General features: G+C 41.8%; 1 protein-coding gene across 3 annotated transcripts in view; it reads left to right on the top strand.

The window, feature by feature from the left end:
- Positions 1 to 18,007, top strand: part of LOC138959373 (cyclin-dependent kinase-like 2) — a 51,939-nt gene that overhangs the window by 7,414 nt on the left and 26,518 nt on the right. For all 3 annotated transcript variants that reach the window (XM_070330809.1, XM_070330810.1, XM_070330808.1), the window contains exons 2-6: positions 253 to 509; positions 8,474 to 8,668; positions 9,487 to 9,665; positions 16,897 to 17,009; positions 17,431 to 17,570. In XM_070330809.1, coding sequence (XP_070186910.1) covers positions 309 to 509; positions 8,474 to 8,668; positions 9,487 to 9,665; positions 16,897 to 17,009; positions 17,431 to 17,570 — 828 coding nt within the window. In that variant the 5' untranslated portion in view covers positions 253 to 308. The remainder of the gene's footprint in view (positions 1 to 252; positions 510 to 8,473; positions 8,669 to 9,486; positions 9,666 to 16,896; positions 17,010 to 17,430; positions 17,571 to 18,007) is intronic.

Here is an 18,007-nt window from a genome sequence, read left to right as displayed (position 1 = left end):
AAATCTGAGAACATATTATGTGTCAGAGCTTTGTCTTAGCTATGCATTTTCTCCTGTACCAGCTATGCCTCTGCCCTTGTAGCAGTTTTAATCTTCTGCTCCTAGTTCTTACATTTTGCTGATCCACTTCTTTATGAATAAAAAAACAAGAACTTAGGTATATTGTTGGAACGTGTAATTATTGACAAAACAAAACATTACGTTTTTTATTTTTTATTTTTTAATCCACTGCTTTATGTCTTCCACGTGCAGAAGGCCACCAAATGTCGTAAGGCTGCCACTCAACAGGCGGGGCACGGCGTGGTTGGATGCACAGAAGTGGAGGTGCAGGCGACGGCGGGATGGAGAAATACGAGAACCTGGGTCTGGTGGGGGAGGGGAGCTATGGAATGGTGCTCAAGTGCAGGCACAAGGACACCAGTCAGCTGGTGGCCATCAAGAAGTTTCTGGAGAGCGAGGATGACAAGATGGTCAAGAAGATTGCCATGCGAGAGGTCAAGATGCTCAAGGTGGGTGGTTTGATTACTGTTAACGCCAATGATGCAGAAAGAAGTGACGATCTTGCTTCGTTTGAAGTTTCACGTTCAGCTTTTAGTGTTCAGTCTGGTCATTATTGAATACTTTCACCTTCTTACCCCTCCCTTTTTTCCCCCTCACTTAGCCACACCCCAACTCTGACATGTGCACGTCTTGTCATCTGTTTTGCAGTATCATTCTGTTTGTGTTAGTCACAGTACATGTACTTCATTTGTTTATCCAATGTTCAGTGGGAAATTATACTAATGTTACTCTGTTACCTGCTATGACATACTCTCTGGCTTATCACAGACTGTGTAATCAGTCATATCTGTACACCTTGTGCTTTAATTGTTTGCTGCATGAAATATTTTTTACCTTATCTGTGTATCAGCTCTCTGTATAACATTATGATATCTAGACTCTGTGTGTTTGGTTTACTGCGCTATGTACAGTATGGAGGAAGTTTGCCAACAGTGCTAATTTGGTAACCTAAACTTGGCCAAGGGCTAGCAATCAGTTCCTATTCATTTTTATTCAGTGGTACCTTCAGAGAGAGAACTCCCTTGGGACCACACAACAGTGTCCCAACAAAGCAGGTGTCCTTTCAGGACAGTTTAAAAAAAAAATGGGTACAGTTAGAAGATACAGGGACAACAGATCGTGTCCTGTCATTGGAGGTGTCCTCTCTTTGGAGGTGCCTGACATGGCAGGTACCACTGTACACTGTTATACTAAACAGGGTCTTATCATAGATTTGATCAGGTGTCTGTTTTGGTGACCTGAGAAATCTGTCAGACATACCATGCCTTCATAATACACACATTCATGTATTTACTGTTATATACATTGTATTTGTATGTAGTTGCAAATGTTCCCGGCTCAATATTGTTAGACACTTATGAGTTTCGTCGCCAAATCTTCAGCAGTTCAGGATATTTGTAACTTCTGTTGTTTTTGACATTTGATCCCAGCAAAGCTGGAGGTATCCCACGAACGCTATACTGTAATCGACTTGAGAAATTTTCATACCAATAATACATGATAAAGAAGGATTCTTTGTGCCCGGCTACCGGCTACAGTTGAAGATGGAAGTTCACCAAAAATTGGGACCATACTAACAAAAATACGGTGGGTGCAATAGACGCCCCCATTTTTTGAGCAAACGCCACCCAAGGCCGCTTTGGACGGGTAGAAATTCTGTAGTTTCCAAGTCTATTTGTGTGTGGTTATCCAAGACTATGGATAAAGCTCGCGTAAGAAGATTACGTCACGGTCAAAAGTCTTTGACGTCAATTAATGCATCATGACGTCATGCCTCCCTGTAGTCTTTTTCTCTCGCGCAGTGTGTGTGTGTGTGTACATTTTGTGCACATGTGTTAGGTGTTAGTGTGTGTGTGTGTGTGTGTGTGTGTGTGTGTGTGTGCACGTGCATGAGTGTACTCGTGTGTGTGTGTGTGTGTGTGTGTGTGTGTGTGTGTGTGTGTGTGTGTGTAAGAAAGACTGAGAGAGAGGGAGAAAGAGTGTGTGTGTGTGAATGTGTGTGTGTATGGGTGTGTATATATATGTGTTTGTTTGTAAAGGTGTGTGTGTCCGTCTGTCTATGTGCGTATTTGTTTGTTTGTTTGCTTAACGCCCAGCCGACCACGAAGGGCCATAATTATCAGGGCGGTGCTGCTTTGAGATATAACGTGCACCACACACAAGGCAGAAGTCGCAGCACAGGCTTCATGTCTCACCCAGTCACATTATTCTGACACCGGACCAACCAGTCCTAGCATGCACTAACCCCATAATGCCAGACGCCAGGTGGAGCAGCCACTAGATTGCCAATTTTAAAGTCTTAGGTATGACCCGGCCTGTGTTCTAACCCACGACCTCCCGATCACGGGGTGGACGCCTTACCACTAGGCCAACCGTGTATACATGCGTATGAGTGTGTGTTTTGTGTGTATGAGATTTGTGTGAGTCAATGTGTGTGTGGGTGTGTCTGTGGGTGTGTGCGTGCATACATGCGTGCGTATGTACATGTGTGTGTGTGTGTCTGTTTGTATAAGAGAGAGACAGCACGTTTCGCCCTGCAGTCCGGACTGACGATCTAACAGCGAACGACAAGAAGAAGTATAAGAGAGAAAGAGAGAGAGAGAGTGGGTGGGTGGGTGGGTGTGTGTTTGTGTGTGTGCGTAAGTGTATGTGTGTGTGTATGTGTGTTTGTTTGTAAAGGTGTGTATGTCCGTCTGTCTATATGTGCGTATGGGGGTGTGTTTTGTGTGTATGAAGTGTGTGTGAGAGAGTGAGTGCGTGTGAGTGAGTGTGTATGTGTGTACGTGTGTAACTTGGGGTATGTGTGTGTGTGTGTGTGTTCATGTTCGTGTGTGTGTGTTTGAGAGAGAGAGAGAGAGAGAGAGAGAGAGAGAGAGAGAGAGAGAGAGAGAGAGAGAGAGAGAGAGAGAGAGAGAGAGAGAGAGAGAGAGAGAGAGAGAGAGAGAGAGGTTTGTCTTTCGCTGGGGTATGCAGTGCCTTGGCGTTGCACATCTACTTAATTTATAACATTAGTTGACCATGCTATCTACTCATAAATGAATTGGGAGGTTGCTCTTTTTGAGCTGAAATAGTCTAAAACTAAAACAGAGAGTTTCACAATCAGAGATTTTGTTTGGCTTCAGCATTCAGCAAGACCGCAACATTTATTTCAAATCGCCCAAAACTTTCCAGTCATTTTGGCAGAATCACAAAACTTTTTCATGGTGATCAAAGGTAAGGTGATTCCAAGAATTGCCCAAAACTGTTCAAAATTATGTCAAAACTTTCAGAAATGTTGCAGAACTTCCCTTACATTCATTGGTAAAATAACCATTGCATTGAATTCACATACAAATGCACCATGCTGGACTTTGTATATACCTGGCTAGTGCTACATACATGTACAACAATCAGTTCATGAATCCATGATAAATAAAAAAAAAGAAGAGCATTAGCGAAGCGTGACCGCAGGCCATTTTCCAGAGAGCAAGGAGCACTTAGGCAAGGTTAATCTGGGTTGGTTGTTTCGCCTTGGATCAATAACTGTTGGCCTGTTGTGGTAAGGTGTGTAAAGCAGCCACCACTATCCTTTAAACCCTAGTCAGGTCCCCATAGTCCTGCGTTGGGTTATTACATGGGCACAAATATTGACAACTTGGGAGCTTGGAGACTGAAAGATACATGGATGCATGCACAGTGGTACCTTTCATGTGATGCCCCTCCTTTGAGAGGACACTCTTCAAGAAAGGACATTGACACCTTCTGTTGTCCCTTTATCTAATTACACTCTTCAAAAAAAGTTAAGGATCACTTTTGTACAAGCACGCCACACAAAACAGACAAGACCGAATTCTTTCATTTTTAAAAAATTATATAATGGAACAACCAAGGAGTAATGACAAACAAAGCAAAGATCGAACGCGGCCGCGACAATTTAGCTAGAGTGTGTCAAACGTGACAAGCCTCGAAAATGGAATTCACAACAATGTGAATCAGTATCAATAACGCGTGTGCCCTCCGTTGTGTGCCGGGCATTGAACACATCGTTGGCGCGTGGAGTGGATCAGGTTGCATATGAATGCTCTGGGAACTCCATTCCACTCCTGCTGGAGCTATTGCAGCAGATGACCCAGATTGGCAGGAGGAGGGTGATGTTGCTGTACCCGACGACAAAGCTCGTCCCACATGTGCTCTATGGGGTTCAGGTCCGGGCTGTTGGCTGGCCACAGCATCCTGTTGACCCTGGCCTGCTGGATGAAGGTGTTTACAGCTGCAGAGCGATGGGGAGGTGCGTTGTCATCCTGAAGAATCGCACGAGGGCCGTCGCTTGGAGGGCTGGAACGACCAGGGGTTGCAGGATCTGGGTGGCCGAGTGGTAACGCACTTGCGCTCGGAAGCGAGAGGTTGCGTGTTCAGGCCTGGGTCAGGCCGCAATTTTCTCCCCCCTTTCCTAACCTAGGTGGTGGGTTCAAGTGCTAGTCTTTCGGATGAGACGAAAAACCGAGGTCCCTTCGTGTACACTACATTGGGGTGTGCACGTTAAAGATCCCACGATTGACAAAAGGGTCTTTCCTGGCAAAATTGTATAGGCATAGATAAAAATGTCCATCAAATACCCGTGGGACTTGGAATAAAGTAAAAAAAATTCCATCTCACACGGCATTAAGTCTCAGGAAACATGAATACACGCATGCAGGGGGAAAAAAAAAAAAGTATGGGTAGCGCCGTATGTATGGCAGCTCGCTTTCCCCGGGGAGAAAGCAGCCCGAATTTCCATGAGGGTAACCTCACTGGACTGTAAATCTTATCCAGTCCAATCCAATCCAATCCAATCTCATTCTGGTAGCGGACACCGGTCAAGTTGCCCACTACATGGTACAGAGGTGTCCTTAGACGTGTGCTGATCCCTCCCCAGACCATCACAGAGCCTCCGCCAAAACGCTGTCGTTCCAGAACAGCGCCTTCTGCGAAGCGCTCTCCGCGACGCCTCCACACTCGGATGCGACCATCAGCAGGTTCCAAGCAAAAGCGGGACTCATCTGTAAACAACACCTGAGCCCACTGCTGACGTTGCCACCTCACATGTTGAGTGCACCAGGCTCGGCGAGCTGCTCGGTGATTAGCAGTCAGGGTTGTTCCTCGGACTGGACGCCTTGCACGCAAGCCAAAGTTGTGTAAGCGGTTTCGGATTGTCTGACCACTAACAACAGTGTTGGTGGTAGCTTGTAGGCGCTGCCTAATGTTGTTTGGCGTAGCCATTCTTTGTTGCATGGCCTGCCTCTGAATGAAGCGATCCTATCTTTGTGTGGTGACTCTGGGCCGACCAGAACGTTGTCGCTCCTGCACTCTTCCAGTTGCGTGGAATCTCTGTTTTAGTTTGATGATGACAGAGGGAGCCACTGCAAGCCTCTGGGCCACTTGCCTGGCAGCAACACCGTCTTGTAGCCATCCTATTGCCCTTCCTCTATCCAAATCGCTCAGTTTTCTTCGTGGGGGCATGTTGCTACTGTGCATAATTGTGTCAGCGTGTCAACCTTTAAACACAAGCTGGTGAGCGATGTTCATAGCCAGGACCCTGTTGTAGCACGTGCATCACAACCTTTTGCCCTGGCATGCGTTCCGCAAATTTCATGGGGCTATAAAAAAACACCCTTTTTCTTTCAAAATGCAGAAGCTTTTGAGATGTCCCACAAAGGGAAATAACTCTGCCTGCCAAACAAAATTCTAGGTCAAGACTCATTGTTCATTTGTTAATTCAAACACATTAATCTTTTAATTATTATGTCGATGTTTAATTTTTTGGCAATTTTTTATAATTAGATCCGTTTTTTCAACCGATCCTTAACTTTTTTTGAAGAGTGTACAATGTACATTACTAAAATAAATATCTCCTGACAGGCCACCTGCAATGTAGGGACACTTTTGACAGGTCCCAATTTTAAGGTTGTCCTTTCATTGCAGGTATAATCACTGTATATAACTGTTGACGTTAGTTTTGTGTCCACAACATACAATCTATTAATTTGCGACATTTCCTCTTATTTGTCCTGGGGATTCTGTGATTACTGCTTTTTCTTGGGAGCTAGGAAGGGATTTCATGCATTTGTTTTCCGTAAGTACTTACACATACATTTTAAGCCTGACTGTGGCTGCAGACCATAACACATTTCACTTATTATTTTTACTTGAATAGCCATATGAAAATAGATCTACACTAGTCTGAAAGTAACAGTCATGAGTGTGCTTGTATTTTGGAGTGGAACAATTTGTGTTGCCTTTATTCAAATAAGGGAAAACAATTAATAAGATTGTTTTTCTTCCTAAATTTGAAGCCATGACAATTTAAGTTTAACTTCATGCTAGTAGTTCATATAAAATATGTGGCTTTCAAAATGTTCATCATGTGTGTAATTTCTAGCTAAGGCGTGGTCAGCTGACTGACAGACCCTTTGAATGGTCATCTTTTGTGACCTGAGCTCTTTTGCAAGGTCTGCACCCCCCCCTCCCCCAGTTGATAGTTGATCCAAGCCACTCTAGAACTGTGCTATGGAGTCTGGAGTCCCGCAAGGCACCGTGTTAGGGCCTCTTCTCTTCCTTTGCCACATCAATGACCTCCCGGATGCAGTCAAGTCCCAAGTGCGCCTCTTCGCAGATGACTGCCTCCTCTACAGGGAGATCGCTGACTTCAGCGACCACATCGCCCTCCAGGAAGACCTGAAGAGCCTTGAATCCTGGGCAGAGAGATGGGGCATGCGCTTCAACGCTACAAAATGCTACGTCATGACTCTAGCACGGAAAACCCCTTCCTCCTACCTCTATTCCCTAGACAGCACCATCCTCAAGAGTGTACCCACGAACCCCTACCTTGGCATTCAGTTCTCGAACGACCTGAAGTGGTCCACCCACATCAACTACATCACTAAGAAAGCTAACAGCACCCTCGGATTCCTCCGCCGCAACCTGCGCCACTGCCCATCAAACTGCAGGCACAACGCCTACCTTGCCCTCATCCGCCCTCTTCTTGAGTATGGTGCCACCATCTGGGACCCATACCTTAAGCAGGACGTCGAGAGATTGGAGCGCATACAGCGGAACGCATCCCGCTTCATCTCTGGTGACTACAGAACCACGACTCCTGGCTTCGTCACTGGGCTCCTACACAAGCTCCAACTACCAACCCTCCAGGAACGTCGCGAACACCTGCGTCTAACCTCCTTCTACAAAGTGGCTGAGGGGCTGGTGCCGGCAATCCCGCCTGACAAGTTCCTGACCCCTCAAAAACCAGGACGCCTCATTCGTCCACGTCAATCTTCCAGAGACTTTAGCACCTCGAATCCAGTAGACAACTACATCAGGAACAATAGCAGATGCTTCACTGTGCCACGCTGTAACACTGAGCAATACAGACATTCGTTTTTTCCAAAGACAGTTGTGGCCTGGAACCAATTAGATGAAGAAACTGTAACCTCGGCATCGACCGAGAGCTTCAAGTCGGCGCTGGCAGTAGCCAGACGACGATAAAGAACTAGCTGCGCACCCCCCACTCCGCTGCAACTATGCCAGACATCTGGATGACTTGTTCTACAAGTGCAGCGTAACAGACAGATACAGATGTAAAAGTATTACATAGATCAAGTGATCATATAATGCCTGATCGGCCAGGCTGACTGAACAGTCAGTACAAATCTGGCGCAACAGCCCATATAGGTGTGTGTGTATTGAGAGGGAAGACAAGCAGAATAATCAGCATAAACGCGTACCGTGTGTTTGGCCACATGCAGCTATGGGCAGTGGCAAATATGGATCACACCTTGGCCCAAAGTAATGAATTTTTTTCTTGGGCTTGGGCCAGAGTTGTGACATTACTGAATTGCACAGTGTGGGTGTAATATAGATTTACTTTTGTAGAGCTGGTAGTGTGGGAATGGTTTTTTAGTCTGAAAGCCTATGTAATGCTTCTTCCTATCTCCATCTCTCTCAGTCCTATGCATGATGATCAGAATGATATGATATATTGGATTGGATGTGTGAATCAGGGGATATTAGGATTTTTTTTTTTTTTTTTTTGCTGGAGAGGTTTAATTTACCATACCGTATCTGTTGATGCACAAACGTTAAAGGAAAGTTAAATGTTCCTTCCGTCAGCATCTTCTTGCACATGGAGCCCCTGTCCCTGAACTCCACAAGTTGCTGTCCTGTTCTTTGAGTAGTTACAAACCTAATTTCTATCTGCTTTTACACACAATCAAAAATTACACACAATCATGCTTACATACACACATACATGCACACTGTGAGGCACACACATACACACACGCACGGACGAACGTACACACTGCTTGTCCCCTTCTTCTGTGCAGCAGACAGAGAGAGAGAGAGACAGAGAATCAACAACATTAACCTCATTAAACTCCTCATGGCTTTTGTTTTGCAGCAACTTCGGCATGACCACCTGGTGAACTTGATAGAGGTGTTCCGGCGAAAGAAGCGACTGTACCTGGTGTTTGAGTTTGTGGACCACACTGTGCTTGACGAGCTGGAGAAGTGTCCTAATGGACTGGACGAAAACACCTGTCGCAAGATCCTCTGGCAGGTGCTCAAGGGGACAGAGTTCTGCCACACACATCATGTGAGTCTTGTGTGTTCTGTGTATTGACCTCCATTTAATGACCCCAACCCTCACCCCTCCTAGATGGACCGGCACGGTTGGCCTAGTGGTAAGGCGTCCGCCCCGTGATCGGGAGGTCGTGGGTTCAAACCCCGGCCGGGTCATACCTAAGACTTTAAAATTGGCAATCTAGTGGCTGCTCCGCCTGGCGTCTGGCATTATGGGGTTAGTGCTAGGACTGGTTGGCCCGGTGTCAGAATAATGTGACTGGATGAGACATGAAGCCTGTGCTGCGACTTCTGTCTTGTGTGTGGCGCACGTTATATGTCAAAGCAGCACCGCCCTGATATGGCCCTTCGTGGTCGGCTGGGCGTTAAGCAAAAAAACCACAAACACCCCTCCTAGATTTTAGAGCTCCCCCAAAAGACCTGGTTTCATCCAAAGCAGATTTAGCTTAAGTCATACATTACATAAATGTGAAGTAACTTCTGTCTGAAATGTTTAATATTCTTTGGTAAAATACAATTTTGTAGCAGAAGTTGTTTGCTTTTGTCAGTGCATGCAGTGCTGGTGACTGTAATATGATATGATATATGTATAGTATGACACCCACACACATAGTGACTATCCCTCATTGAATAATAAAGAATGTTACGTTTACCCAGGAAATATGTGATCATGATATATCACCAGCAGGGATTTTTTTGTAGGGTGATTGAAAAATATAGAATAGATCTTTACATGGAATTAAACAGGACGATGTTCACTTTTTTTTTTACGAGCTTATCGCTGAAAATGTTTGTGTAACTTATATAATGATTTATCTTTTCTTCCTTCAGATAATCCATCGGGACATCAAGCCTGAAAACATTCTGGTCAGCAAACAGGGGATAGTGAAGATCTGTGACTTTGGTTTTGCCCGCACCTTGGCACAGACGGGTGAAGCATACACAGACTATGTGGCCACTCGGTGGTACCGTGCACCAGAGCTGCTTGTGGGGGATACCAAGTATGGCAAGTGAGTGTGACCGGGGATTTCTCTGTCAGATCCTGAAGTTTCCAGAACCCACTGTTTCACAAGTGGAATATGTGCATGTGTTCTACCTCAGGTTGAAAAACATGTACATACCTAACTTGATGTGACAATCAGTTTAAAAAAAATGTATGTACAGAAACACAATACAGGGCACCCTTTTGATGTAAAACGATAGAACTGATTTGCCCTATATGTTTCAAGATGGGCCCTCTGAAATTCGGCCCCTCCTGGTTTGATAAATGAGATGAGAGCTTAGACTTAACCTTCACCGTGCTTCGTGGGTCGTTAATATAGAATTACGTACAGAATTTTACGATGTTTATCCTTATTCAGATGGCGTGGGTCGTGTACGACCCATACTCTGCAAAGAGGCGGCAAAACGGTTATCCCTTTTCGGATGGCGTGGGTCATGTACGACCCATACTTTTTACGTTGAATCCTTCTTTGGAAAGTATGAGCCGTACACGACCCACATCATCCGGACTGTGTAGTCGAAAGCGTGATCCGGTGAAGATTAAAGTAGGTATTCCAAAGTGTTCTTCGCGTGTGGCGAAAAGTGACGCCGAGCATGATTTTTCACTGGTTTTTATAACTTGTTCAAACTCGCTGGAATGAGGTGAACTGAATAAAAAGAATACACCAAGATGATAATTGATTCTTCATAGTTACTTTAAAACAAAAATTAAGTATTAGATTCCAAATCTAACATTTAAAATACGTGTGTGAAAATGGTTGCTAAGTTGTGATTTTCTGACGTCGGAACAAAGTTTTCGCTGCGTTGTTTTGACCCCAACCGGGAAAACTCCGCTGGGGCAGATAAGTCATTAAAGTTAGGAACAACCCGCTACTATAGACATGAAGAGGAAAGATTAAACTTTCCGATGATATCAATATTATTTTGATTGGCTTCCGTTTAAGAGTACTATTATTCAGTTTAAAACTTCGCTCGAAAATGTTGCCATCTCAAAACAAACAATATCCGGTTTTATGCATGCGAATGGCAAGGTCGGAGTTTGAACTTTCACCTGGTCTTATTTTCATACTGATGCAACCAACGGCTTGCTTGCCCGAGCACCGAAAACGAGGCAACCCGTTTTTGTCGTTGTCGATGGCGGCGTTTGATGAAGATCAAGCGATGGCACGTCACGGTCGTGAAATTTCGATTTTGCAACCAAAATTTGACGAACCATTCGATCCAGATTGTCTAGAAGGTAAGCATATATGCCTTACAATGTTTTCTCTTTCAATTCTTCAAGATATATTTGCGTATTTAAAAAAACACGGGGATTGACGAACCGAGTTGATAGCAGACGAAGTACAGTGTTTGTGAAGGTGGGAGTAGTGAACTTCTCGGCACGCTGTATTTTTACAGTGAGGAAAATAAAGCATTATGACTCAAGGAATAAAGTCTTCAAACACAATTTTAACAATCTGTTCATTGATTTGAATCATTAACAAAGAGAATTACTAGAAATTAGCTTTTTTGTATGCGTGCTCGATAGTTGTCTTCTGGGTGATCTCCCTTATCTCTTTGTTTACATTTTACGATGTGCAAACAACTTCGCTTTTTTTACGTCAAATAATTCCGTTTCTTTTTCTAACTATTGTGTTCACTTCTTTTTTTATTTCACTGTTTTAACAAAGTTCCTTGAAAATGTGGTTGACTTGCAATAAACATTGAACTGTTCATGCACAATTTTTTTAATTTTTATTATTTTTATTTTTTTTACTTTCTTTCTTTGAGTATGTATGTGTTGTTGGAGTATGCGTTGGTGAGACATATAAATGCGTGTAATCATCACAAATTTAATGGCGTAATTTTCATCAAGTACGTTTTTGTGTCATCAAAGCATAAAACATCACATACCACCATACAATCATAATTATTGTATTCACTTCTTGAAATGGTAATTCTTAACTGTGCTAATGCCCTCCAACTTTTCCCTTCTCAATCTCAGATGATCGGTTCCAGAAACTGAAAGAGACATTTTTAATGACTGGCAGAGGAAGAAGACCAAGTCTTCCTCAGTTCCTGACTAACTTGATGGCAGGTGTTCAAACAAGCTTTAACTCATAAGCTCCGGGGACTGATTTGCTGGGAGCAAGGCCATACAGTGAAGTAAGCATTCAAATGGGAAAATACAGATGGAAAAAAAAGTTTTATCTTCAGTATAAAATTATGATGGCACTGTTAAGTATTAGCTTCTGTTGACATTAATTTTTCTAAATAAGTGTTGCAACTTACATTCTCTCTCTCTCTCTCTCTCTCTCTCTCTCTCTCTCTCTCTCTCTCTCTCTCTCTCTCTCTCTCTCTCTCTCTCTCTCTCTCTCTCTCTCTCTCTCTCTGCATATTCTATCTATTCATATTGTTCTGCTATATTATGTTAATAATCTGATATTTTATGGTCTGTCACGTTTGATGTTCTGCATGTATACTATTCGTATGTATACTTTTTATTTTATTTCACAGACCCTTCATATGGGGCTATTGCCTTGCTAGATAAACAATCCATCCATCCATCCATCTCTCTCTCTGTCTCTCTCTCTGTCTCTGTCTCTCTCTCTCTCTCTCTCTCTCTCTCTCTCTCTGTCTCTCTGTCTGTCTGTCTGTCTGTCTGTCTCTCTCTCTCTCTCTCTCTCTCTCTCTCTCTCTCTCTCTCTCTCTCTCTCTCTCTCTCTCTCTCTCTCTCTCTCTCTCTCTGTAGCTAAGAAAAAAAAGTAAGCAGTGTATTATGTGTTTGTGTGCAGGTACATGTATCTGTTTGGTTCAGTCGGCTGCTTTGTGACTCTTCATATCCAGAAGAACGTGTGAAGGCACTGATCCAGAAGACTGAAAAATCCTTCAACAACATTGCTGTTTCTTCAGCTGATGCTGCATTCTTGAAAGAGACCTCTTATGTGAACATGATAAACAAAGAACTTGATGATGTTGGCATTGACTGGTCAAATGTGCATTCATGTTCTCAATTTTTAGGAACAGGTATCCGACTGACAAACCAGATTGTGATTGCACTTGAACAATTTAGAAAGAAAACATGTAAAACATGATTTAATTGCTTCTGAATGGTTGAATGTGTTAGGGGAGGAGATTGAAATGTTCTAGATCACAGATTGCTAAGTCTGAAGAGAAAAGTATGATGCAGTACTAAAGCAAAGTTAAAGATAGGCGCCCTGAAGAACTTGAGAAGTTTTGGGTTCATGAATTTAGCGTGCAGTCAAACAGTTGCCAAGGAAGAAGTGTTTCCAACAAGAATCTGGGCAGCTCAAACCAGGAGCAAGAGAAGTTAGTCCATCACATCACAGCACAGTTGAAGCAGCAGGAATACTTGACAGTATGGAAGAAAACCAGCATAGCAGTCTGCAAGTTCAACATTCAGCTGCTACAATGGTTACGCTGGAAGACCACAACATACTACAGGAAGAAAAAGAAAAGGCAGAAAAAAAGCTTGAACAATTGGAGTATATTGTAGGTGGTGCCAAATCTGACTACCACTTGGCAAACTAAGGACTTTGCTGATTTGACTAATGCAAAAGAAAAACTGGACTTTTCTCAAACAAGCGCATGCCAATTTTAGTCAAGAAACTACAGCAAGAGAACAGAAATGTGAAGGAAAGCTTATCAGGAGTGAGAAACTCCAAACTCTACAGAAGAAGTGCACATTTCAAAGCTAACCCACCAAGGAGATCTTGTGCTAAAAAAAATTCTTGAGCAAGAACTAAACATTTCAAAAGAGGAAGCTTTATCACTGAAGGCAGAAAAAGTTGCTGTGCAACAATAATCTTTAAAACTGAGGCAGAAAATTGAGCTTTTACAAAGTCAACTTGCAAGCATGACAGAGTAAGCTAATAGTCAAGACATACTTTTTTCGTTTAAAATAACAGTTATGGTCTCAACGGAAGAAAAGACGTTCATTGTCTTGTTTGCTGTTCTGACAGTTCATTAAAAACTGATCATTTTGGTATAAGGTACTTGCATTAGCTTAAACATTGAACCAGATAAAAATATTTTGAAGAAGCCAAAATTCACGTTTTGTACAAAATATCTGTTTTTTCAAGACATTGCTATGTTTTCATTAACTCATTCAAGGCGCGTCTAAATTTCCCCTGTGTTCCCTGCCAGCGCGCGATTTAGAGCCATTTTGAAAAAATTATAAAAAATCAACAACACAAGATAACCTTACATACCTTTATGTTTTTGCAAAGTTTGGAACTTACTCTTACCAGAAAATATATGAAACATTTGAAAGTACATACCTTTTGTTGTCTTCATATCCAGGCAAAATATCCAATTTGAAGCACACAAAAAAAAACTTTTTTGTTCTTGAATGAAACACCAGTAACTCACTGTTGCAGTACTTTTTCTCACAAAATCAAGCTGATATGCACTGTTTCAAATGTCAAGAGTGTTGCTGGTGAATCAGAGTGTTGCTGGTGAATCAGAAACAAAAATTACTGTTAAATAGACTTGAACTGGTGAGTGTCAAGCATAATCGAGGCGCGTCTATATTGTTAAATTGTCCCTGTGTTCCCTCAAATCGCACAATTTTGACCCATTTTAAAAAAAATAATAAAAATCAACAACACAAAATAACCTTACCTACCTTACATTTTTGCCAAGTTTGAAACTTGCTCTTTTAGAAAATATACGAAACATTTGAAAGAACATACCTTTTGTTGTCTTCACATCCAGTCAAACTACCTCTTTGAAGCAACAAATTTTTTTTCTTTCTACGTCATGGGTTCATCATACACAATGTCATGATCGACACTTTCATTGTCCGAATCATCACCCAAATTATCGTCCATTGGCACAAACTCGTCACCAGAATCTAAAATATTATCTCCACTATCATCATCACTAAGTTCAAGATCAGAACCGTACTGAATAACAAGTTCTAGCACTCTTTTCAAGTTACTACGTCTTGTAGCAGAACGATCCGCCATCTTGGAAAAGTCAAAACACGTGGGTCGCACACCGTCAACAAAATCAAATTATTCCCAACAATTGAAGGGAAGGAACTGTTTACAGTGAATGGTTCCACTGTTGACAGATAGAATTTATTGCGGGGGTTGTTTCCCTTGGTCAGCAGGGCCGTTTACACCGTTAAAAATTCGTGATATCCGTCGGAACTAAACTACAGACGTGCGTGCAACACTAAACACAGGTGTCGGAATTCCAATTCCGATACACAGCGAATGAGTTAAGCATGTAGAAATCCAAGTGTGTATCACTTATTAAGAGCTTTTAATGCTGAACAAATGGATACCAAAAACAGCTTTGTAACTTTTAAAGCAAGAAAGTTATGGCAGACCAAAAATGACTACTAAGTCGCCATTTTTCTTGTCTTGAAAAAACAGCCCTTTTGGCATTTTTGATCAAAGATATCGTATTAACCAGTTGTCAGGTGGAGTTGAAAAAAATTAGGCTTAGATATCATATCCTGCTCTTCTTAGAAAATGTATTACAATGAAAATGCATTGTATGATTTAGAGATGAAAGCGTTAGAAAATGGGCTCTTGCCCAGTTGTTGGGAGTAGCAGAGGGCTCATTTTGCTATTTTGTGCCATTTTTGTAGCTCTGTATCTCTATTACGATGTATTTCCTGTCAATGTATTTTGCATTATCAATCTGAAAAGTATATAAAGTATTCATAAATAGAGAATACTACATGGCTTGCTGTGTCGTACCAGATTTACACGAGTTGTTTTTTAAAATATTCAGCTGTTCACAATTTGAAAAAGCAAGGAGTGTAAATCTGGTACGACACAGCAAGCCATGTATTATTCTGTTTATCCTACATACTGTACTTACGTGTATTTTACTGAAAATGTCTTGCAGTCAAGGCAGCTAAATTGAAGACGCTTGTTTTGGAACCCAGATCTCTTCTAAAGCCTCGTGCAATCTATTACGTCAAAGCAAAGAAACGTCACTCTGAAAGTGTGGCGTGACGTGTTAGTTCTAAAGATTCATCGAGGGTAATTAGCGAGCGCAATTTTTGTTTCTATAATGACGTTTGTCTCGGTGACTTTGGCATCATAAGCAGCGGAAAAACAGGTCCCTGTCAGACTTGCTTGACATGACCTCATTTACATGACATACACACGTGTGATTTTAATGATTATTATCTCACGGCTGTCTCTCTCACGTATGTAGGATAAATAGAGAATACTACATGGCTTGCTGTGTCGTACCAGATTTACACGAGTTGTTTTTTAAAATATTGAACTGAGAGCGAAAGCGAGCTGTTCACTATTTGAAAAAGCAACGAGTGTAAATCTGGTACGACACAGCAAGCCATGTAATATTCTGTTTATCCTACATACTGTATTTACGTGTATTTTACTGAAAATGTCCTGCAGTCGAGGCAGCTAAATTGAAGACGCTTGTGTTGGAACCTCGATCTCTTCTAAAGCCTCCTGCAATCTATTACGTCAAAGTAAAGAAACGTCACTCTGAAAGTGTTAGTTCTAAAAATTCATCGAGGGTAATTAGCGAGCGCAATTTTTTTTCTATAATGACGTTTGTCTCGGTGACTTTGGCATCATAAGCAATTGAAAAACAGGTCCCTGCCAGACTTGCTTGACATGACCTCATTTACATGATATACACACGTGTGATTTGAACGATTATTATCTCACGGGTGTCTCTCTCATGTATGTAGGATAAACTCATTTTTGGACTCGTGTGATTTGATTTGTGTGCTTGAGGCATGTCTGAATGTGCGGCAGAATGATGTGCGGAAAAAATTTTAAATCCAAAAATACGGGAAAAAATCATAATATATTTTTTTTCCAGCCCACCTTAAAAAAAAAAGTATTTCTGTGCTCAGAATGAAAAACTCTATTTGTTTAACTAAGTTTCATATGTGTTATTCAAAATTTGAAAATCACTTTGGAATACCTAATTAAAGAAGTAGATGGAATATTTTCTGCAAAGTTTTCAGATCCAAGCACACAGTAAAAAACAAACAACATAAATAAAATGTTCAAACTTATTCAACACTACAGTGTCACAATTTAACTTTTTTGTCTGTGGTGCTTGTGTATGTGTGTGTGGTGTTCATACATGATGTGTTTGTGTGTGCCTGTGTGCATATGTATGTTTCTTTTTCTTTCCTTTTTTCCCCACTGTCTTTTGTTTTTATGCTGTTTTTACTGCAGTTGCTGGTACTTTTTTTATGTAATTAAAAACAAAACCTGCCTTTTCTTTCAGAGCTGTGGATATCTGGGCAGTAGGATGTCTGCTGTCAGAGATGTTGACGGGGGAGCCACTGTTTCCTGGGGACTCCGACATTGACCAGCTCTATCACATCGTCAAGTGTTTTGGTATGTATTTTTCATGTTTCTCGCTGCCTAGTTCATTTATTTACTTCACATTCTTTTTGTGTCGAGTATTTGATGGTGATTAATTTCTAGATAAACCCTTCTTTTGTTTGAAAAAATTGTAACCAATGTTTTGTATATTTACATTAATTTTCATGGTCTCAGGTTTGTTTTTGTTCTGTTTTATATGGTTGTGTTTTGTGTCTTGAGAGATACAGAAAGAGTGTGTGTTCTGATTGAATATTTTGTTACTCCAAACTAGAAAACTGTCAGAATACTGACTGCTTTTATGCTGTGGGCATATTTGTAAATGTTCTGCATGGAGTCGCTTGTGGGAGTGTTCTTTGCAAAGAAATTTAATAGCCTGTCAACAGTATATTTAGCTTCATGCAGGCTTGAAATGTGTGATGATGTTTTTTTCCAGGCAACCTAACACAACGGCACAGAGAAGTGTTTTTACGCAACCCCCTGTTTGTTGGCATGAGGATACCTGAGGTTCGTGAAATCCAGCCCCTGGAACGCAAGTTCACCAAAGTGTCTCCAGAGGCTTTGGATTTCATGAAAGTAAGAATCTGTGTGTATCTGTTTAGCTAGCTAGATACGTGTATTAATTTTTTAATCTAGGATCAATCGATCGGACAGAAAGGTCAAAATGTCAGTTTCTTTTTCTGCCTCAGTTTCTAAGTAGATTCACACGTGTGTGCTTGTAGCAATGTAGGTACATGTGTGCACATGCATGCATAAGTGCGTGTGAGTGTTTGTTTGTCTGTTTTTGTGTGTCTGCTTCATATGCATGCTATTTGTCATTAATATATACCCAGACCTGTTTACCAGTACGATTTGGGCGTATTTTGTACGCCAAATTATTATCGGTACGCAAATATGCGACACACGCACAAAATACGCATAAGAAAAAGTCTGGAATACGTTTTCCGGTGTTGGTGTGCTGATTACGGGATGGTACAACTGATACCGGTTTCGGTCGAAGGGAGATAACCATG

Source organism: Littorina saxatilis, linkage group LG2 (genome assembly GCF_037325665.1).
Source record: "Littorina saxatilis isolate snail1 linkage group LG2, US_GU_Lsax_2.0, whole genome shotgun sequence".
NCBI classification, from domain to species: Eukaryota; Metazoa; Mollusca; class Gastropoda; order Littorinimorpha; family Littorinidae; genus Littorina; species Littorina saxatilis.
This window is presented reverse-complemented; position numbering and strand designations above follow the sequence as displayed.